The 24,751-nt window shown below is 38.9% G+C and overlaps 1 protein-coding gene across 1 annotated transcript in view; it reads left to right on the forward strand.

Annotated features, from left to right (window-relative positions):
* The first annotated feature begins 299 nt into the window (after positions 1-299).
* The window catches only part of TYR (tyrosinase), a 41,358-nt gene continuing 16,906 nt past the window's right edge, over positions 300-24,751 (forward strand). The window contains exons 1-3 of the mRNA XM_063393504.1: positions 300-1,390; positions 10,765-10,981; positions 20,251-20,398. Coding sequence (XP_063249574.1) covers positions 548-1,390; positions 10,765-10,981; positions 20,251-20,398 — 1,208 coding nt within the window. The 5' untranslated portion in view covers positions 300-547. The remainder of the gene's footprint in view (positions 1,391-10,764; positions 10,982-20,250; positions 20,399-24,751) is intronic.

Consider the following 24,751-nt stretch of genomic DNA (forward strand, 5'->3'; position numbering starts at 1 on the left):
TTCTGGTTCTGCCCTACGTTCACACTTAATCTGATCTCATTTTATTTTTGCTTCCTGTTAAAAGAAATAGTATTCTCACAAATTCTTTATTTTTTCATTTTTAGGTTCACTGTTCTCCCTATTTAACCGACCAGATTCTGCCACGCCTTTATGTAACAAACCATTTACTCTAAAGCATAAAATCAAACTAAGAACTCCAGAAACTTACAATTGATTCTCTGTCCAAACGCTAATTTTACTTCCTCTCCAATTGCCAGGGGAGACCAATCATGTGCTAGGCAGAAGATGAAAGTTTGTAATAAAAGCCTGCATTTTGAAACTTGTAGGGGGTGGGGGGAAAGTCACTTGGCTTTCACCTAGAACATGTGATAATGAGATTAACTCTGAAGTGTATTTTTTGTGTAAATGCATCTCGTGTAGGAATGGGAAAGGACACTGAAGGGTGTGCTACAGCAGAAGCCAGCAGAGAAGCATTCCTGGCGGAGGGGAGGAATTCCTTCCACACGCGGGCCTTTGGAGGGGTCAGAGGCACTGAAGCAAAACTCTGATGCTCTCCTGCTGCTCTGTCAGTATGCTGCTATTTGCCCTGGGTTTTCTGCTCGTCATCCTTCAGCCGTCCACTGGGCAGTTCCCCAGAGTCTGTGCGAATGTGCAGAGCTTGCTGAGCAAGGAGTGCTGTCCCCCCTGGGATGGAGATGGGTCTCCTTGTGGGGAGCTTTCTGGCAGAGGGTCCTGCCAGAACATTCTTCTCTCCCAGGCCCCACTGGGACCACAGTTCCCTTTCTCAGGAGTGGATGACAGAGAGGACTGGCCCTCTGTATTTTACAACCGGACGTGTAGATGTGTAGGCAACTTCATGGGATTCAGATGTGGCGAGTGCAAATTTGGCTTCTCTGGGCTCAACTGCACTGAAAGGCAGCTGAAAACAAGAAGAAACATCTTCCAGCTCACTGTCAGTGAGAAGAACAAGTTTCTTGCCTATCTTAACTTGGCAAAGAACATCCCTAGCCAGGACTACGTTATTGCTACTGGCACGTATGCTCAGATGAACAACGGCTCCAACCCCATGTTCAGAGACATCAGTGTGTACGATCTCTTTGTGTGGATGCACTATTACGCCTCTCGAGACACACTCCTAGGTGGCTCCAAAGTGTGGCGGGACATTGATTTTGCCCACGAAGCCCCTGGTTTCCTGCCTTGGCATCGGGTCTTTCTGCTGATGTGGGAGCGCCAGATCCAGAGGATAACAGGGGACGAGAACTTCACCATCCCCTACTGGGACTGGCGAGATGCAGAGGACTGCGAGGTCTGCAACGATGAGTACATGGGCGGCAGACATCCCACCAACCCTAATTTACTCAGCCCGGCATCAATTTTCTACTCATGGCAGGTAAGAACCCACCAAGTAACAGGGAAGGGAATTATCCCACCTGATTCTAAGAATTTAGGTAAGGTGCAGAAGATGGGGGCTAAGCCATACTTCTTTTCCTGGAGAGAAAGTAAGCAATACCAGAGAGCAATCTGGATTTTATGTGGACACAATCTTCATTTGGAAATGTTTGTTTGTAACTTTGTCTCATTTCTTTCTGACTGTAGGATTTAGGTGATTTAATTAAGAACATAAAAGTTAAGTGGAAGGGGGAAAGTTATGCCTTTGCATCCAAAGATGGTCTTTAGCAGGTTAAACATGCTTGATTCTGGTGTACCAGTTAGGTCAGAGAAGCAGGATTTATGCACATAAATTTCTAGCACCATTGCAAAACAATAGGTGACTGAATGCTGGAAATAGAAGCAAAGGCTTTTCAGGCACTCTACCCATCTCCCAAAGCATTCCTCCCATCCACAAGTTAAAAATTGTCAAATTAAACTAATCTGCTTTCAATATTAATAAACAGACAAACAAGTAAACCAAACCTTTAGAAGAGAGAAGACTCAGCTGTGTAATTCACATCAGTAGTTCAAAGAAATAGAGAAGAAATAATCTCTGTTGCTCAAAGGATCTGAGAGGCAAATGCAATAGTTATTCCTTCCAATTAAAAACACTTCAAATGGGCCCATAAAACATGGTGAAATTACATGTACACATAAGTGATAAGGTCTCATATAGCTGAACTATAGCATGTTGTTCTAACACTTAGAGCTTTTTTTGTCTCTTGCTCGTCACTGCCACATTGCCTGAAATACAGTGACAAAGGTCTATTAGCTTCAATAGACACACTCCATCATGACAATAGCAACAGTTGCTTCTGGCGTTGAAGTCTATGATTATGTTCGTCTAAATCTATCTTCTATTTATTTCTGCAGCAACAGCCCAAATGGAGGTTGGGCAGTTTTAGTAATTTAACACAGAGACAAATTCAGGCAGTTCTGGGATATTCTGGCACATTACAAATCAGCACCCAGCCGGGCTTACTGGGCTGGTTGTGCTGTATTTAGTCATGATTTGTGCTCTCTCAATAATAGAGGGTGTGTCTAGTCAAGCACTTGGGGATGCAGTAACAGAACTATTTAGGCTATTCTCTGGCATACCTTTGTCTCCCTGAGAGAGGTACCATTTCAGGGACCATTGCCAGGAAAATGTTTGCATAGAGACACACTGTTCATGAAACCGAAGTTATTTTATTGACATAGACATGGATTATTGATATCACTTGGCCTCTATGCCCAGAAATTCCCTGGACACATTTAATTTAGTGTTTATATAACTTAAAATAGAAACAGATACAAATATGCATTTTCATCCTGTTTTCTAATATTCTTCTTATTTCTAGCAGCTTTAATTTGGATCAACTCTACTTACTTAATTAGATTGTATTGTCAGAAAGAAGTGGATCTTATGCTGTTCTGCAGTGGGCTGCATTAAATGGTTGTGTGAAAATTGTACATGTGGTAAAGTGGATTAAATGATACCAGAATTGCACTGATTACATGTGTCAAGTGGAGCTATCAATACTGTATATTGGATGAGAAAACCAAGGCAGGAGGATGCAGGTATAACACAGGAATCAGCAAGTTGCAAACAGAATTTTTAAAGACATGCAGTTGTCAGATAGTTGTGTTTGGCTCCTTTTTTTTCCAAAGGTTTTATCAATTGTATCCAGATTCTTAAGATATTTCCATCTTGGTAATAAAACACCCAGAAAATTTATTAGTAGCAATTAATATATTTAAGAAACAGTCATGTTTATAATTTCTCTTTTAAAGTTAGTTCCCACTAATATAGTCTTAAATATTTTTTAATGGAACAAGTTCCTCAAAGAGATATTTTTGTATAATTTTAAGAGGCTCAGGAATAAAAGATAAACTATGTGTAAAACACATTCAGTGTCTGTACATAAGAGCACCTAAGTAGTTTGCTGATGTTTTACCTGTAATTTCTGAAAAATGCTTATCACACATTTTCAATCACTTCTGGAAATGTTACAATTTTATCAAACTTTCCAAAATAAGTGCCAACTTTATCTTCAAACGGTATTATTTCTCTCTAATATCTTCTATCTATGTATGGCTCTCCTGACTTATCTACAGAAATAAGGAAAAAGATTAAACAGATCTGCATTTTCAATCATGAGTTTGTGGTAAAGATATTTCTTTATTAGCACTGAATCCAAATTTAAACAATTTTTAATAGGGAATAACAATCAATACAGTTCCTTTGAGTAGCACAATGTAAGAGATCATAATATCATTCTAGAAAATCAAAAGAGGACAAAAATAACCTTCACTTGAACCTGAAAACAGCCACAAATCAGCTGCAGAATGCTCTGATTATCTAAGCTCTGTAGCTAAACAGCACGAGTGGGGAAAAAAAAAAAAAAAAAAAAAAAAAAAGGAGGATCCAGAAATGTGAAGGAATTTAAGGAATTTGAAGGAATTTAGGCTTTTAGCAAGCATTCAGAATAAAAAGAGGGCAAGAGAAACCTTTGAATAGCACATCAATAATATGGTGTCCTTTTAGAATTTTAAGTGTGTTTCTGAAGCATAACAAAACAAAGCCTACTATGTTAGGAAATGGTTTGGATTTCTTTTAAAAAAGGTAAAGTGCCTATTTGCAGAACAGCATCCCTCTTTCTATTTTTTTTAATCCTAAAGAAAGGAGAAAATACTTTATTCCATTGAAGGGTTGCCATGGCAACATGGATACCCATGGATACATGCTGAAATTCTTGCTTTCTCCTTACTTTTTCTTCAACATGCTGCTGTTACCACTTGGCTGAGTGAATTATCCATCCACATTTTTCTCATATTTATCATCTATGTGACACTTCTGATTCCTGCCTCTTTTTTACCAGCAAGACTATCAGGAATCTTTAATGGTTTTGTTTGTTTGCCTGGCTCATGTTTTAGGGTGGGTGGGAAGGGTTTTCTCATTTTTTGGTTAGTTGTTTGTGATGATTTAAGTGTTACACTCAGCATTAGGACTGCATGAGACATACTAATGCTTTAGCAATTTTTGCAATTCCATGTCAACTTAACCGAAAACTCTATGGGAGTTTGAGACATTTCATGACATTTTGAGAGATTTTTTTGTTTTAGTGGCCTTTTCTACAATTATTCAAAATAATGGAATTGAAAAAAAACAAAACAAAACAAAAAAACGAAAGAAACAAACTACTTGAAAATGTCCCTGCCCATGGCAGGGGGGGTTGGACTAGCTGACCTTTAAAAGTCACTTACAATCAAAACTGTTCTATGATTCTAAATAGTAGGAGGTTAAATTTTTCTCTCTTCTACAGCAGAACTAATTTCGAGAAACAACTGAAGTCAATGGAGTTGCAAATGCATAAAAGCCTTCTGCAAATTAAAAGCAGAATCTTTCTGCTGGCAGCTAACATTAGAGTCTGGGAATCCCCACAGTGTGGTAGACATAGGATGAAGAAAAAACAATTGCAGAATCTAAGTGTTATTTCAGTTTGCTATTGTGGTAAGCAGGAAACTCCACCAGCTTCAGCTCCTTCTATTCTGCCTCTCCTAAGACTTGAGAGAAGCAACTGCACAACCTGGAGAGCTGGCTGCTCTTGGATGTGCTGGGATAAGCCTGCTGCCAATTCTTTGTTTTGAGCAAGGAAAATTTCCCTTAGCGCTTCATCCTATATCACCCTGAAGAACCACTTACACAAAAGCAAAGCTACTACAAAAGAGGAACAAGTTACACAAATAGAAAATAGATAAAATGCTTCTGAACTAATAATGACAGTACTTTAGATCCATTACCTGAAAACATGACTTCATAGGAAATACGAATTCAGCTATTCAGACACAGTTATTTAATTCTAAATACATTTTATTAGGGAGTTGTATTGCTAGCTGAATTGTCTGACAGCAATATTTGAAAGATTATTTTATATCTACCTTTAAAAAATGTGGGAAATTTTCAGAAATACAAACACCAGAAGCTGGCATTTCTTGTTTCTTAAATCAGTCAAAGACATCCATCTATTTGTGGACTTGTGAGACCCAAGGGACTCACAAACTTTATTTTTTGTTGCAACTTAATAGATTGGGGTGCCAGCTACTGGCTGGTACTTTAAAAAGCAAAAGTCCAAATGGAGCAACTATAAAGAAAGAATTTATGAAGCATGTTCTCTCATGATATGCTTACATGGATTCTAAATTTGAAACATTTCCTGTTAAGAAGAGGTACTTCTTCACACGCCACCTCATGACCTCAGCAGGAAGGTATCAGAATACCACTTAGGTATCCTCAGCCTCTATGTCCCTGTGGTTGGCTGTCCATGGGATCATGTGTGGATGGCAGTAGAGCTGGGTCCCTGGACACTTGGCTGTCCCCTGGTGTGTAGCCATGCTTGCTTAGGAGTCACGTAAAGTGAAAGATAAAGAATACACACATTTAGAGGTGCATAAATCAATAGCTAGATAGATTTCATAAAAACTGGGCTTTGTTAATAATTCTCCAGCAGAAGAAGCCTACCATCTCTCTCTGGAGAGAGGTGTCTGAGTGATTTCACAGCAGACAAGGAGACAGCAGCAGTGATGGTACAACTTGGAGACAGCTGGAGAGCAGAGAATCACCGTCAGACCAGGAGGTGCTAGTGAATACCTCATCAGTAATTGTTAACAGGCTTTCCTACTCCAGCCCAGCACCATTTTGAGGTGCTTAATCAGGTATAGGTTGCCCTCCAGTTCTGGGCTGCCTTCAAGCAAAAAGGCAAAACTTAGCCAGATTTTACTGAAGGCTGACAAAATACCTTGAAGGCCCCAGGTTTGTTTTAATGATGTCAGTTCATGTTTGACTCATCTCCTTTTAGCTTGAGTTTCACAGCTCCCCCAGTTTATGTATGTGCCATAAGGAGAAGAAAGACAATTAAGGACCTCACTCTTTTAGATATTTATTGGAATTTCTTCAAGGCTTTGCTTTGCATTTTTTCTCCTTTTCTTTCAGTCTTATGCATATATAACTTTTCCATTCCTGCAATATTCAGCAGTGAAGAACCAGATATAAGTATACATAATCTCTTAAATCTCCTTTGTTCTGCTGCAGATACAGAACCTTTTCAAAGTTCCACCTATAAAAACAAGGTCCCAAGGTACAGCTTGTACCTGGGGATTTCCTTACATTTTCCCAGTTTGGTGAGTAAATGGCTTCTGGATGCCACTTAATTGGGATTAAATTATGCCAGGCTCTAATGTAGTCAAAAAAAAAAAAAAAAAAAAAGAGAGAGAGAGAGAGAGAGAAAGAGAAATTAACTGTCTTTACAGCTGCCAAATGTTTTAAATCCAGTGTGAGAGCTGTGCTTTAATGATATTCCCAAGCAAGGTTGTGGGAATAAGTGGTGAAAGACAAAGAAAGACAATGAATCAGTACAAAATCTCTTTCGGTTCCATAATGGTACCCAAGGCTCCAGCTCAGGAGTCCTGAGTTCATGTGGCACAAACAGAGGTGAGGGGAGGTGTCAAGGAAGGCCATGAAGTGCCTACATCACGTCTCTGGTTGGCACACCTCAGCAAGTCAAGTGCTTGCTCTGACTGTAGTCTGAAGTGGTTCTTTTAGGCTATCTAATCTGCAACACAGCACTATGAAAATATGCTGGTACAGCTTCTGGAGGGGGGCTCAGTGGCCTCAGAGGAGAAGCAGTGCAAGGGATCAGTTCTAAAGGACACAGAGGTGTGGATTAGCCCTTTGAGTGGCTCTATTGCCCCAACAAACTGAGGAACCTTGGATCACTTTGTGAGTGAGCACCTATTTTAATACCACAGAGAATCCTCTTTTCCCAAGTGTTTAGATATATATCACTAGTATTGAAGGCCTTTGTGAGCACAAACCTAATAAGCAAAAGTAAGCCCAGGAAATCTGTCACAAAATTCCCCAAAGCTTTGAATTTAAAGACAGGAGGCAAAAAACTGAACATCACTGAAATCTTCTGTAGTGCAGCTCTCTTTATTTTGGCACAGGGGCTGGTCTGTGCAAGCAGTTGCAAAGTAAAAGACAAAAGGCTTTCCCATTTGCCAAAGGTGTGAGACAGTAGCCTCTACAGTCTGTTTTCTAAGAAGCACTCTGAAGAGCTGTGTTCAAGATCTCAACTGCAGTGCACAGAGGGATATTTTTTGCTGGGTGCTACAAGGTCCAGAAGTGATGCTGCATATTCTGGACTGCCATCTACTGGTATTTGCTCTGCTCACTACTTACATAAGCTTTTCCTCAGAGTAACATCCTAACAATTTCCCTGGAACCGGTGAATTCACACAAGCAGGTGCAGCTGGAATTTGAAGATTTGTCAAGGGTGAACCGAGAAATTTCCTCAGGACTGTTCTAAAAGGAACAAAATATCATGTTTTAAACAAATACGTTTACTGTAGAAAATATTCCTGAAGGAAAAGAAGGCAATGATGTGACCCATTTTATGTATGCTTTATGCAGATTACATCCAGAAAGAACCATTTGACTGATCTATGTTCTACTAACACACATCACATGACTATTAAAACTGCAAATTATAGTTTCAGAATAGATCCATAATTAATATCACCTAAGTTAAATCCTTCTGGAAAAACATTATTCTTATATTGTGGCATTTCTTGACCATAACTTTTCATGTAACATCTGGCTTCTGTTTAGGATGAATTTAGTTAGACAGTTAATGAGGGCTACACTGAGACATAAATGGAAAAAAGCATTAGCACTATAAAAATTTACAAGCCTTGTGACACTAACAATTACATCAAATCCCACAGAAATGGATAAACAGAACAAAGGGAGAAAGTTTCTTTGTTTAGAGATATATTGAAGCTCATGCTTGAAGATTTGCTGTCCGAAAATCTGAAAACTGGGTCTTGAACACAGCATGTGATTCCTCTTTAAGACACAATAAGGATGTATCCCCAGGGCAAAAGAAAAAGGTTGAAGATAGGAGATGGCAGGATGGAGAATCCAGGAGATATGAACCTTGTAAAGCCCATAGGAGAGACAGATAGAAAATCCACACATGGGTAGTTTCTGAGCCAAGCAACAACTGAGAAACAGGTTGAGCTTCACCAGCCAAAACATATTTGCCTTCATCACTAATGCACTTCTAGAGACACAGAATAGTACATTTTTCTAAACAAAGAAATTACTAGAGCTTCTCCTGAATCATCCACCGATTTTCCTTCTAATGGGAATTAACTCAGTAATACAAACTATTATAAAACCAGAATGAGCTATGGTTTGTGTTAATAACTGTGGGCCTCTCCTTGCCATTACCTCTCCTTTCTTGGTGGGGATTCTTAGAAGAGACTCCTTAGAGACGCACTCCTGACATGAGCCCCTCTTAGAGTCACAATCCTGACCCATTTGGTGAGCTTCTGGGGGAAATGTACTCCTGCAACTCTCTGCTGGAAAACTACCTGCAGCCTCCAAGGGCACCTCAGTAGTTTTAACAGACATGGACAGATTGCAGCTAACAGAGAAGTGTCTAAGGATAAATTGCTCTGATAAGCTCCCTTATATACCCTCAAAAAAGATGAGAATATTTTTTTTCATGTTATTCATATTCATAGAAAATTTATCATTTAAGAACTCCAGATTCTTAAGGACTCTGTGTTATATCACCAGCTTCATCAAACATTATCTGTGAATTTGTCATCAAATCACTTACAAAAGGATTCATCTGATCTCCTTCCACTCGTTCAAAAGTTAGTTCAGCTGCACATCAACTTGCCTTTGGCTCTGTCTTTAGTTAGTTCAGAAGCACATCTGAGCCTTCAGGGTGTGATTCATCCCACCCTAATGCAGAAATAGAGCATTAAGTTGAACACTCTTAATTTTGCTTCCCTTGCTAACTGCAGTCCAGAGAAGTTTCTGCATTGATTTTTTTCACTCATTTTATTTCATTGGCTTTGTCAATGGAGAGAGAGTGAGGCACCCCTAGGGGTAAGTACATCTCACCTACCAGACATCTGGTTTGGGAGAGCTGAATCAATCTCAGGAGATGCCTTCCTCTCCCCTGACTGCAGAGGTCATCCTAAAGAGTTGCTTCAATCTCACCATTTCTGTGTGGCTAGTATAGATGAAATGAATCTTCTTCCTTCAACAGAGAATCTTATGTTCTTCCATCTCACTCAGAGTAAAGATGATTGCTTTCACTGACCTTCTTGTTCATTGTTTTGGCCCATGAAATAGAAATATACCTTCAGGATAAAAGAAGTTCAGGTTTCAGTGTCAGGTGTTTTCTCACCTATGATGTCTCACTCACTAATGAGACCTATTTCTCTACCCAAATTTCTCATTAACCACATTGATTACTTGCTAACTGCAGAGGCCTGTGTTTTAAAGGAATCTCTGGTGGTTTGGAGTTGTACTTGTTTTGGTGGTTTTTTTCAGAAGGAAAGCAAAACTATAGACAGTTGAGTTTGATTTAGAGTCTAAACATTACCTGCTAAGGATACAAAACAACTTCCAGGAATTCTGAGCCACTGTTGTTCTGTTTCATTCTCATAAACCCACCATTGAACTACCTTGCTCTTCCAGGAGTCTCAAATTGGACTGGCAGCTTCTGCAGATCATCAGACAAATAATGACTTTTTATGCCACTGTAATTGGACTTTGTCTGCAAACCCAGAACAGTCATATAAATGATGCTGGATTCTGACAGTATTTTACATCTTTATCGGTCTGTTTAAGATCCTTTCACAATATCCATCACTATGGTATTTCAGTCGGTGATATAAGTTCATCTCCACAATACTTCTAGGAATTACAGCAGCAAATTTTCCCATTTCGTACGTGTAGCATCATTGAGACATAGAGAAAGTAAGTGTCCATTTACCCTGACAAAGTACACACATATTTTCACACACAGATATTTTCACAATAATTTTTTTCACATTTCATGTCAACATTTCCCACTCTTACTGTGTGGGGTAAAAAAATATATCTGTGATTATGGCTTTGTTCAGTAGCCTACCGAAGCCAAAAATCCTCCATTTAGCAAACTCAGCAGCAGATTTAGCTCTGTGTTGTGCTGAATTTAGCCTCAGTGAGTTTTCAAGAGCATGAATGATTTGATGCCTTAGTCCACATGGGTAATTTCAGATACAGATCAGTGTATTATTTAAAAATATGCAGTGCATTAGAGGGCTGTTTTCTATGAAATAACCATCTTATATTAAAATCATACACATAAAACATAAAAAATAATATATAATCTTGAAGGAAACTTATTACATTGTACATTTTCTTTGTTCTTTAAAAAAATCATCAAAGTACTTCTTTTGTTTTTATTTTTTTCTAATTGCAACTCCTCTAATAGAAAGTGTTTTATACAGGTAATTTGCACTCGGTCTGAAGAGTACAACAGCCAACAGGCTTTATGCAGTGCCACAAGTGAGGGGCCTATAAGGAGAAATCCTGGGAACAATGATAAATCAAGAACTCCAAGGCTCCCATCCTCAGCTGATGTCGAATTTTGCCTTTCCCTGACTCAGTATGAATCTGGACCCATGGATAAAATGGCCAATTACAGTTTCCGAAACACTTTGGAAGGTAACACGCTTTATTCTGTTACACCATTTCCATCTGTAAATTGATTCTCTCTGGGGTTAGAATCTACAAACTCTGGGCAGATTAAATTGATTTCATGAAGAGTAACTGTAAAAGGAAGAAAAAGTTATTCCTGCTTTCACCTGGAATAGCAGCAGACAGAAAGAAGCACATTAAAGGCATTTGATAACAATCTAGGAATTATAGAATAGATCAGACCCTGAGTCTGTTAGGACATAGTCTCCTGCTACAGTCAGTGCCAGGCACTACAAAAAAAATAGCGAAGAGAAAAGGAGAACATCCAGTAATCTGCCTTTGCACAACCATAGGTAACCATGTAGCCATGGAGGGTATGTGTTTGCCCTGGAATTCACTGTCTTCCAGGGACCAGGCTGGAAACAAGGGTGAAACAAGATGTTGCCATCTGGCACGTTATGTTCATATCATTCCACTGTGAACTCCACAGAAGACTGTTTCCCAAACTCTAAGGAATATGGATTAAGTTATCCCTCAAAAATGACACTTAGTATGACTTCCAGAAGAATTTAGTTGTTTATCTTAACTATCTAGCTATTCAAGCTGTTTTGAATTTTCCTAATTGGCTAGTAAGCAAAAGTCCTTTACTAAAAGAAATTCTTAATTGTCTACTAAACTCTGCTGAATCTTGTAAAATTGTTAATAAGCAAGGAAAACACATTGACGTTGTTGATAACATTTATCAATAAATATAATTCTACAATATCATGTAACAGCTGAATCAAACATGATCTACTTTTGATCTCCTAGAGCTTTTGGGTTGCAAGAAACTGCATAAGGGCATAGCAATACAAAATAGGAGTAGGAGTGAGGATAAGAAAATAATCATAAAGATTATAAGAGGGATGAAGCAACTCTTTCATGAAGACAGGCTGAGAGAGCTGGGGTTGTTCAGCCTGCAGAAAAGAAGGCTCCAGGGGAAACTTATTGGGGCACCCCTGGACATTAAAGGGGCCCATAAAAAAGAAGGGAGAGGGACTTTTTATATGGGCAGATGGTGAGAGGACAAGGGGCAATGGTTTTAAACTGAAAGAGTGAAGGATTAGATCAGATTTTAAGAAATTCTTTACTCAGAGGATGGTGAGGCAGCAGCACATGTTGCCCAGAGAAGCTGCCCCATCTCTGAAAGTGTTCAAGGCCAGGTTGGTTTGGGCCCTGAGCACTCGATCTAGTGACTGGTGTCCCTGCCCATGGCAGAGAGGTTGTAACAAGATGATATTTAAGGTCCCTTCCAACCTTAACCATTTTGTAATTCTAAGAAAAAGTTTTAATACGTTCAGTCTTAGTCTTAATGCAGTGTGGAATGCCTAAAGCTTTTTTTTGGGAAAAGTGGACCATTTTCTTTTTTAAAAAGTCAGAAATTCAGAATTTGTCTGTCTCAGCCTAGCAAGATCCAAACAATCATTGTCTGCATCTCTGAACATAACTGTGCTTTCTGTCCTTGAAAACAGAAGACACCTGAAGTGTTGGAAAGAAAAAGGTGACATAACTGAGTAGAGGTTTGCCTACATTTTACTCCATAAAGTGAATAGATGCAAAGAGTGGAGTAGAGAAAAAGGAATTGAAGTAAACAAGTAATGGTAGACTGAGGGTCTACCATCATGCTACTGGTATTGTAAACAAAAGCAAAAGCACAGTCTGTAGGAATTCTTTTATTTTGTTTTTTAACCTGAATTATTTCAGCACAAATTTACACCACAGGACCACAAACTTGGTTTCTGCCAACCAAGTTATTTAGCTAGAAAGATACTGAACTGCAATGTGAAGTCAAGAATTCATGGCTAAGGTTGAAAAAGATGGTGGAAAGGTTGAAAAGAATTTTAACTGAAGAAAACCCCTTATAATTGCATTAACTCCTTTCTTAAAAGTGGCTAGCTTGGTTTTTTGTTGTGTAAAAATGCCAGGCTTAGATTGGTAACTTGCATTTACTGTGTCTGCGCCTACTTCTTGACTGTGCTCTTACAAACCTATTAACACTTTGTAGTTCCTAACATTTTGTTCTTTTCCAAAGCGAAACATTTTGCAACCTTGCTTTACTTATTTGCACAATTTTGTGCCAACACATCTAAGGTCAAATTCTAATTCCTTTTAGATCCCAAGGAAATCCAAAGTAAGTGCATTAACCTTATTGGAGTTACTCTAGGTTTACAAAAGCTGATCAGAACTAAGTCAGTGACTAACTGGGCAGTTCCTGATTTACACCAGTGTGAGACTTACACCTCAGTTTCAGTTATGTATTAAAAAAATACTTGTGATATAAAAATAATACTTGCGTAGAACATCCCCTTCTGGGCAAAACCATGCTTTTTCACTCTTCAGTGCACTGGAACAAAGACTAAAACTTTTTATCCTTCAAACAGGCAAATATCAGCATCATTATGAGCAGATGACAACAAGGCAGGCTGAAATTTCTGTTTGACTAACATAAAGTGCTGCTACAGAGACAGAAATTATGTCACTGAAGAATTTATATTACCACAGCCATAAACAGAAAAGGTCAATATTGTTCAGTAAAACACTCCCATGAGGCTGTGCCCATGAATTGCCCTCTCACTCTGTGACAGACCAGATTCTGCTGCAAGTGAAAAACAACAGGTTAAGAGCAGTTTACACTTCAGCACTGGAAGCAATAATTTTAAACGGGATTTGTTGATTCGCGGTCCTAACTGGGGAACACTGCTGACTTCATGGGAAACTTCATGGATACAAGAGAACAGAAAATCAGCCTAGATTGAAAACATCTGGAAAGATCATAAATGGATTAGCTGACTGCAAATTAAGTAATTTCACTTCTTTGTTCAGTTCAGTTTTGGTATGTGACACCTTGAATGCTACTTCCTAAGAATAAGAGATGGCTGAAAAATTTAGATTTTCTTTTTTGTGATGACCAGATTCCACAGTTGAAATTAGCTTATTCACAGCAACATCAAATGAAAATCAGGGCCTTCTAAGTTTTGCGCAAAGTCACAGAAGAGCATTAAAAAATTCTAAAACCCTGTATCTCTTTCATTATTCATGCATTAACTCTTGACAAATGGTATCAAGCCAAACCATGTCATAGCATTCCATTGTCTGTCACAGTTATGTATTGTTACTGCTATTCTGTCATGAAATAATGGAATAAAACATCAAACATTTCAAAATGTAATTTCATTTCAAAATGAAATGAAATCATTTTCCATTTTTTCTTTTTTCTGAAATGAGAAATTTTCATCTGGAATTTTTTTCTCAGTATTTTCACAGCAATCCATAAAGCTATAGAAAAAAATGGTTTCTAAAAATGAAATAAGCCAACAGGAAACTTCTAATTGAAAAAGTTTCAGGCTACAGCCAACATTCCTCACCCAGCTTGAACCTCTACCTCTAGGTAAATTTATGCTGCACACTGAGAAAATGTCAAGTTGCAAAGAGCCATTGCTAGAGAACTAGAAAGACTGCTCAGAACAGATCATATTGAAACTCTACAAGAGAAATTTTAAGAAAAAATAAGTAGATGGTGACATGGTCTAAATTAGATAATCACAAACTTTCATTTACTCCAGTCACATAGGTCAAACTCTATGGATCCTGCAGCTAGCTCACTCTAGAGGGATTATAGTAATAACACCACCTGAGAAAGTATGTAAAATTTAACCCTGAAAAATTTCCTGTGAATTTGCCAATGGCATAAATACTGCACAGATATAAACTAGAAGAACATCACTAACTTAAAAGAGCTTCAAGAATATGGCCTTAAAATTCTTATATTCCTCCTGTTTTAAAACAGATGCATCTATCTGACCTGAACTTTTCTAAAATGTGAAAACTTTATTAAGAAAAAAAATCATACTCAGGGAGAATGGGAAAAAGTTATACTCAGGGAATCATAGAATCATTTAGACTGGAAAAGACATCTAAGACCATTGAGTCCAGCCATAAATCCAACACTGTCATGTCCATCACTAAACCATAGAATCACTGAATCATTAAGATTGTAAAAGATGTCTAAGATCTCCAAGTCCAACTATTAACCTGACATTTTCACTATTAAACTATATTTCCAGGTACCATGTCTAGATGTTTTGTAAACATTACCAGGCATGGTGTTTCTACCACTTATCTGGACAGCCTGTTCCAATGGCTAGCCACCCTTTTAATGAAGAATTTTCTCTTAAAATATCCTTGAAACTTCCCCTGTGGCAACTTGAGCTAATTTCCTCTTCTGTTGCTTGTTGCCTGTGAGAAGAGACTGACCCCCATCTTCCTGCATTCTCCTTTCCAGCAGTTGTAGATTGATAATGTCCCTCCTGAGTCTCCTTTTCTCCAGGATAAACACCCCCAGCTCTCTCAGCCACTCCTCACAGCACTTGTGCTCCAGACCCTTCCCCAGCTCCGCTGCCCTTCTCTGGACATGTTCCAGCCCCTCAATGTCCTTCCTGCAGTGAGGGGCCCAGAACTAAACACAGGATTCCAAGAGTGGCCTCACCAGTGCTGAGTACAGGGGACAATCCCTGCCCTGGTCCTGCTGCCCACACCATGGCTGATCCAGGCCAGGGTGCCTTTGGCCTTCTTGGACACCTGGGCACACCCTGGATCATGTTCAGCTGCTGTCAACCAACAGGTCTGTTTCCAATGGGCAGCTCTCCAGACACTCTTCCCCAAACTTGTAGGATTTATGAGCCACCACTTCACCTGGGTGAACCTCATACAATTTTCCTCAGCCCATCAGTCCAGCCTGTCCAGATCTCTCTGCAGTGTCTTCTTCCAGTCCAGAGGAGGGCAACAGGGATGGTGAGGGGTCTGAAGCACATGTCTTATGAAGAGCTGCTGAGGGTGCTGGGGCTGTTTAGCCAGAGGAAAAGGAGAATCATGGGGGACCTTTACACTGTCTGAAAGGGGGTTGTAGCCAGGTGGGGTTGCTCTCTTCTCCCCAGCAACTAGCAGCAGGATGAGGACATAGCTCCAAACTGTACCAGAAGAGGTTTAGGTTGGATATTAGAAGGAATTTCTCCACAGAAATTTTGATTAGACACTGGAATGGGCTGCCCAGGGAGGTGGTGGAGTCACCATCCCTGGTAGTGTTTAAGGAAAGACTGGACATAAGATGTTTGATCATAGGGTGGACTGGATTATTTCAAGGGTCGTTTCCAACCTCATTTATTCTGTGATTCCTGCCCTCCAGCAGATCAACCATCCAGCATAGTGTTTTCTGCAAATTGACTGGGGGTGCAATCTATCCCCTCAACATGCAAAGCAGAATTTGACCTTGAAAGTACCTACCAGATATCTTTACCATTGGCCTAGAAAGTCACACAAAACTAAAATTTATTTTGTAACAAATTCTGTTTTCCAGTTCAGAAAACCACTTTCAAAACTGTTATGGGTATTTAAATGATGCCAGAGATACTAAGCAGTTCTCCAAAATAATTAAAGCAGATAGGATTGTTGAAATGGATCCTCCATTTCTGTAGCACTTTGCAGTGCTAACGCTCTCTGAGCTCTGCATACCCGCTGCTAAGTGTAGTTACAGCACTTCAGTCAGTGGCAAATGAGCAACTGAGGAAAACACTACCTGCTTTCCCTGCATAAAGTTCTGCAGTTGACTGATCTTGCATAGACTTCTGTGGTCTCTGTTAGCAGATTGCAAAATCCACAGTTAATATAATTAAGCACTCTATTAAAAGACATACACCTGACCTAGTTGCATGCTCAATGAGAACCGCCTATATACCATCCTAAAAACTGTCAGGCAGCCTTAATTTTGAGCAGCATCATTAGTTTCTATTATAATAAACTTGGGTCTGAATTCCCACTCGATTTAATTTGGCCTGGCTCAGTAAAGCTACTTCAAATCCACTGAATCACTGTTGCTGATCACCAGTGTTATGAGCAGGAGCAGAACAAAGTTTATGAAGCCCTAAAACTGTGATTTTCCTCTAATCCAAATCACTGGAAAAATGTCACTTCACTGATGTATGTCCTGATAGCTATTTCTGATGCACCATGTTCAACCAAGGGTTTATAAGAATGTCTCAATGTTACAGCTTCCTATACTGGCCAAGGTGATTTAACAGCTCACTGCAGTCTGACATTTGTCAGTCCTTTTTTGGTACCATCATTTGTTCTCATCATATCCTTACATGAGATTCTGCATTTTAGTGGCCTGGAAAAAAACCTGACATCCCACACTCCAGGGTAGTTTAGTGCTACCTAGAATAGTCAGTGAAATCAGTTCACAAAAGGACTGACAAGGTAAAGTTAGTGCAGAGGAGAGGAAGGCACAGCATGGGGCAAGGCAGCTGGAGGAAGAAGAGTTCCCCTGTACAGAGATGAGGAACTCTTATTTCAGCTCACTGCTTGTACCTGTAGTCTCACATCTGCTTAGGAGGTGATTTTACTGCAGCTACCTCAGCAAAGTTTCCTGTACTTTGGAAAAAACTGTGAAGTTTTCACATATGCTTTTTGGGCGACTCCACTCTAGTATGTTATCCTGTATAGCAAATTGTACTGAAGTCTTTTAAAAAGTCTGAGAGAAAAGAATAAGACCCAAGCTAATGAGATACACTGACATCAGATCATGGCTTTATTCCTGCTAACTTAAAAATTTATAATTTTTCATAATAAGAGATCAGATACTAGAACTTCTCACGTGCAGGGTTAAACAAGACATCACCTTTGACACTGACTTCATGGATCCCAATTATCTGGAGCCAGCGGGTGGGGTTGCTAAAGCTGTTCCAGTACAGAGATTTTTATGATTATGATAAATTGCTTAAGTGCAGATGTTCCATCAAAAGCTGTCTAGAGCCAAAATGAGTATTCTGTGTATTTTTAGGAATTATTAAATCAAGTGTTTGCAATGCATTAAGAAATGTAAAAAGCATCCAAAGTCTGATATCAAACATCTAGCTGTCTACCCAGACCCTGCAAAAAAGTTTTTCTTTCCTTAAACATACTTACATACTTAATGAAGTGGAAAAATTGCTTCAGAATGATGCACAGATATATGATATTCAGTTAATATTCACAGAAATGTCCTAGTATTGCTAAATTGACTGATTCCAATAACCATATGCTGCAGCCAGCAGCAAGAAAGGCAAAATTGTTGCCACTGCTTCCTGTGAGTTCTGGACAGACTGTCAATGTACATCATTCTTCAAAAGTAATATTTGACTCTTTCTCCCCTGATTTGGTAGCTAGGAAACATAGCATTCACCATCATGCAGATTTCTGTGAGCCCAATTTTCACTCTGAGATCTTCTATCCTTTGTTGTTTTTGTCACCAAGCAGACTCTTCCAGAATCCTGATCCATATCTGATGTACTTAAAATCTGCAGATGTTAATGTGTTCTTCTTTGTTTCTGAAATCCAGACCTACTTTACCTTAAAGACTTATAATATTCATAGTAAGTCAACTCTACCTTATCCAAATGTGCTAATTATGTTTTCAACTCTGACTTCCCCTGGATTTCTCAAAATCTTTGTCATACTGTAGACTCAGAAAGACGAATGGTTGTTATTGTATTTTGGTTCTTAGGCGTTATGGTTACAATTTGATTCTTATTATAAATAGCAGCGGGTTTATGCCAGATGCTCTTCCCTTGTTTGAAGTGGTTGACTGACAACAAAAAGCCCAGTGAGGGAATTTAGAGTGGCAAAGCAATGCAATCATTTTACACAGAAGATCAGAGTCCCAGTTGGGTATAAAACTCAGGTTTCCAAGTTCAGAGTACAACCCTGCTCATAAGGCAGCTCCAGCCATATCTGAATTAATACCTTGTGTGGCTCAGAGAGGAGCAAATCCAGGAGCAAACTGTGGGCCCAAATTTCATGTTACACCCTAGGATTTTCACAAAGAAGGGGGTTTTTCTTACTGACAGTAGCTCAGTCCCCTGAAGTAAACACCCCCTAATAGTTCACACATTTTAGATTTTCTACAAAAGGAATCCAGCTTGCAAAGTCAGAAATTGCCCTGTGGTGTGAGTCACAGAGTCAAATAGCAAGACTGTTGAGAGGTTCACTTCAAAAGTATATTACTGATTCTCATTCATATGCTAGTCCTTGGTCCAAAGAAGTAAATAAAACAATTGTTGAAAGTCCATTAGGAATTTCCCATAGAAAAAAGCTAATATCTTTATTTTCTCTACCTTGCAGATATGATAAACTGCAACAATATTTGTCAAACACTGAGGATCAACACAATGATCATATTGTTCACAGCTCTTTTTATTTGATAATTAAATTGTGAAGATGTTTTAGTGTGCCTCTACTATGCTTCCTCATCCTACAGCTTACAGAAATTGTGAGAGGAAGACTCTTCAGTAACTGAATAAAAGAGACAGATATGAGAGATTTTGGGGCATGGGTTAAATATCAGAACTAGCATCAGGTTCAGAAATAGACTGGGAGGACAACACAGCTTTCTCCTCCTGTTCTCTGGGAAGGTCCCAGAGAAGGATCAGATGGTTGAGTTGATTCTAACTAGGAGTCCTTGCAAATAGGTTGGAAGCATAGGTGATGGGATGATGAGTAGGGCTATAACATCAGAGTTAAATATAGACAGGCTACCAAGATAAAAACGAATGCACAAACTCATCTTCCAGTATTTCCATCTTGGGAGTTGGGATGTGTAAACTCTTCCTAAAGCCCATCCTCAAAATTGTCCTCAAAAATAACAGCAGTCCACAGACTTCCATCCTGCAAGTCTGACTGTAAAAGATTATTGATTACTCACCAAATCCTCCTGTAGAGATTATAGCTTGTATTGTGTTGGCTCCTATCAATAAAAGAACGTGTTCTGTAGAGACAAACTATTAATAAATGACTGAGTATATGATGAGATAAAATAGCTGGTTTAGTTTAGCAGCCTTTAAGTAGAGAGATTTAAAATGAAAACAAAGTGAATAAGTTTTCTCAACATAAATAAATGTCTGCACATAAATGTCCATAAGGATTATGTTGCGTTTTAGCAGCCAGACAAAATGAACAAAGAAATTTAAAAATATAAAGCAATTAAGCAGTACATTTGCTGACACACTGCATTAGCTACATGACAGGAGTTTTAATTTAGCTTATTTTAATTTCATCTTTGCTATGCCTTCGAAATATATTAGCACTTCTTTACAAGTTTTACTAAGCTCTTGTTTAAAAAGCTGAATGTAAATGAAGGGAAAGTAAGTACTTTGATCCTCACTGTTACTGGAAAAGGAATTATACACATTGTCATATCAGCATATGATTTTCTCTTGAGTCTACAGGCTTTGCTGATCCACAGACTGCGATATCAAACCCAGCACAGAGCGGCTTGCACAACGCACTTCACATCTACATGAATGGCTCCATGTCCCAAGTACAAGGCTCTGCAAATGACCCAGTCTTTTTATTACACCATGCATTTGTTGACAGGTAAGTTTCATTTTCCTTAGCAAAACTAATTCATTAAGTGTTTTTTGTTTTTTTTTTACAGAGGGCTTTTCACCTGCATTTCAAAGAGTGCAAACATTTTACATGTTTTTATACACACAACCTTTTCAGACATGTAGAAAGGAACGGTGCTGTTATTTGAAAGCATGTCTTTCCTAACCAGTCTGTATGTTCACTGGATTAAATATAATTTGATGAGTTGACAAATGCACTCTGCTTTTATTAAAAAGGTAAAAATAGCTCTTCAATGATGTCATAATGACTAATATATATGGATGTGTATGTCAGGAAGTTTGGATCAAAAGTGAGTGACTCATTTTAACACGACTGTAATCATTTGGAGCAATTCCTTTACATTCTAAATGTCAGGGCTGTTTTAATTTCTATTCCATAAGGAAAATCCAAGCCTGTTATTCAGAAATACAGAAGAAAAAAATCTGTATTTAAGTGTGACAAAAAAAATTGTCACTGCCTCTTGATGAAAGAGTACAGCTGTGCAGTATGAAAAGAGAGCAAACAGATATCATGTTTATTAATAAGAAAGGGTAGGAGAGCACAGTTTTGCAAGAAACTGGTGAAATTGCTACATTAAGGGCAGCATTCCAAGATTTCATTTCTGTGTCACTATACTACATATGAATGGCTACAAACAATTTACTCTGGACTGCATTTATACCAAATTGTGATGACTAAAGAGCAATTAAGAAAAAAAACAAAACAAAACAAAACAAAAAAACACCACCAAAACAAAACAACAACAACAACAAAACCCTAAGCAAAGAACTGTAAAAGCCATATAAACAGCACTTGTTCTGGAGCAGTTTATATTTTCTTATCCATCTTCTACTTTTTCTCCACTAAATGTTACTTGACTACTGCCTTGCTTAGGACAAAAAACCCCACAACCATTACCCTGTACAAACTTCCATACATCTGCCTGCTCAGAAACCTACTGTCTGAGACTCAGTCTGCATGCAGTACAGTGGATGAACACCAATATGGTCTTTTCCTTTGGGCCACTGAGGCACGCAGCATAGGAGGGATGCAGATTACATCTTGCAAGCACCATCTTGCAGTCTGAGGCGGTTCACACCAAAACTCTTATGTAAAACTTTATCTTATTTCACCAAAAAAGTAGTAGTTGTAAAAAGACAAAACTGAAGTTGGTCTTTTTCTCTTCATATGTATTTAAAATATTAGAGGACTGAAAAAATATTTATAGCTAATAAAAAGCATTTTATATATATATATATATATATAATAAATAGATTATATATTTCATGAGCCTACTGATTATATTCCTCATATTTTTCCCATCCAGAAATAGGGCATCAAATCTCAGCAGGTCACCCAGGCATCAGTGGAATGGTTCCTTCAACGGCTGACCTACATGTCTTCTGCTCCTCATATCATAGGGTATAATTAGCCTTCTGGAGGTGTCAGTTTTGAAAATCTTTTATGTGAAAAGCTTTTCTTGAGGACATTTTAAAAGTTACACAGTGTAGCTTAGCTGTGATTTAGCATATCCATATGTTGACTGCTTCACAGGATGGATGTATGAGGGTTTCAAGTGTGGTTACTAATCTCAAGCCTGGAAATTAATTTTGCAACATCTAAGCTATTAGAAAGAATGGATTAATTGAACATACAGAGAAAAGGAGCATAGAAGAGAAAAAAATGTGTTGTGCCGTATCAAAGGAATTGTTTTCCTTAGACACTGACACTTACAGGAGACCTCTGCACCTCTTAGCTCCTACTCATTGCGGGGCTTAAATAGGACCTTGGTCTTCATGCTGACCCTTTCCATAGAGGAATTTCATCATTATGAGTCCCTGGAACTAATTCTCATAACTGTAGTTGATATCAATTTTAAAAGGTAAAATTATTTGCAAAAGATAACCTCATTAAACTTTGCTGGTGTTGAGGAAATAAACCACTGCATAGGCTCTGTGGGAGCAATAGAGATATGCACGATGCAACCTCATCCCATCTGTGGCAGAAGGGCATCACCAGTGCTCTGCAGCTGCTGTGGATGTGGGCCTTAGTACACATAGATGCAAAATCTGAGAATAATGCTGCTTTTTGTGCAAGTGACAGAAATGCATTAGCCTGTTTCAGGTTACTTAGCAGCCTTATCTGTGACAGATTAATCATGCTTTTACTTATAATTAATAAGTAGGTGACTGATAGGTACATACAGTACATTTTAGAAAACCCTGTTCCTCTCCTACGTAGACTTGGAGGGCTGTGAAGGAATTCTTTTCTGAGGGGCAAGTAAGAATACAAAGAGGAGAGGAAGTGGAACACAGTCTCTAGAGCAGCAGGAGCACATTTTTTGGTCCTTATCAACTTTTCCCATTTGGATAGAATACTTTTGAACTGACTGCTATCACTACATTGGGCCAGTGGGATTTTAACTTTTCAACTGTATTTTCTGATGACAAAAATAACCACAGTTCTGCTGGGTTTGCACAGCAGGGAGCAGCTCTGTGTCAGGAAATCAAGAATGGTCCAGCACTTTGAGCATCCAAGTAGGACCCCACAGAGGAATTTCCTCACTCCACTGCAAATTCCTTGGGTGAAACCCAGCACGCAGTTTGCTCTCCCAAACTTTCATCCCCTGATTGAAGAAGTGTTTCCTTCCCAACGATTTCAATGAGGCTTTTGAGGAGCTGTGGATCTGAGCTTGAGCTAACCCATCTGTACAGTGGGTGATATTAGATGCCTACGCAGCAGGGATGCTGTCAGGGCAAATGCATTAATGACTGTGAAATGCTCAGCTACAACCATAATAGGAGTGATAGCAATAAGGCAATAGATCATTGGAACTGATTTTGCATGGAAACATATGGTACAGAGGAAGATAAACAAGTGTATACGGAGTCTGCTGACAGGTGTGAGCCAAATGTTAGGAGCTGCTTTCTAAAGGGAGCAACAGTCAGCCCACCATCTGCTGGCCCTCACCTTCCCTGCCCAGGCCTGATGCACAAAAGGAGGGGAGGATAGATGAGGTGCAGAGGTGCAGTCGAGATCTCTCCTATGAAAAGAAAAAAAAAATTGGCTTATGAGCAATTCTAATTTTTTTCATTCCCTCTCAGTAGTGCAGATGTATGAAGGTACTCAGGCAACAGCTTTCTTAGCAATGATTAATCAGGCTCCTTGCCTTCTTATTTGCTGGAAGATGCAGGGATCAAATATCAGTGCTTGGTAAAAGTAGGTGACCACCCTCAAAATTATTAATTGTTAATTTAATGGCTTTAAAAAAATAAAAAGAAAAAAGATGCAGCAAAATATACATTCAGCAAAAACAAGAGCTTTTCTAGCCCTCTGAAGCATTTCTCTTAACTGCAAATCTTTTTACTATTCAGATATGCTCTACAGTCAGCACAAGGGAATAACAAGGGAGGAGTCAACCCACTCAAGCTGCAAGGAGCAGCTGCACAGACCATGAAGGCAGGAACCCACAGTCCCACTTGAGATCACTGGGGTGTTTTCTGTGCTCTGAGAAGGAACTCTTTCCTCTCTACTGAATCTTTTAGACATTTCATGTCTAGAGGCATGTAGTATCTTCATCTGTTCTCCCTGCACTTCTCCACTTTGAATATTTCACCTTTTTTTTCATTTATTCCATATCTCTATGACTCTGGATTTCCACACCCCAATCCAACAATTTCCCTAAGAAAAGCCAATAGCAACAGGGAATAGAAGTTGTCATTAAAGGTCTCATTACAATTTTATACCCATGCAGCAGCTAATGCTTTATGGGTATAAACGAGATGAGGGTTTCAGTCCTCATCTCGTTCCTAAGTTCTGCAGCAATGGACAGGATTTATTACAATAATGTGGATAATTTACAGAGGCCCTGGGTTTAGAACAAGCAATTAGAAATAATTTTTCTTAAGACACACAACAGATGTGTAGGATATCAGTCTCTCACCTCTCTAAAATCTAGTATCTTACTAGTTAGACTATTTGCATATTAGTCTAGAGCTAGTTTCAGATTGCCAGTTCTACTGATGCCATCATTACAAGATCTGTTTTCTCCAGCTATCATAAATAACTGCACAGCTCAGAATACTGTTGCAACCACCATCACATTAACTCAATGTTCTTCTTAAATCTTAAGAAGACTTAAGTTCTTAAGTCTTAAGTTCTTCTCTGTTCATACCCTTCTGCTGCTTCTTTGTTCTCTTCACATCAGGTAAACTGGTTTCTGTTGTGAAGGTCCTTCACTGCTCAACCCCATATCATTGTTAAGGAACTCATGTATCCCTCCAAAACATTCATTATCCCAATCTCTATTGTACACCTCCATGCTCCTCCTTAGTGAGTGGA

This window comes from Prinia subflava, chromosome 3, assembly GCF_021018805.1.
Source record: "Prinia subflava isolate CZ2003 ecotype Zambia chromosome 3, Cam_Psub_1.2, whole genome shotgun sequence".
Classification (NCBI taxonomy): Eukaryota; Metazoa; Chordata; class Aves; order Passeriformes; family Cisticolidae; genus Prinia; species Prinia subflava.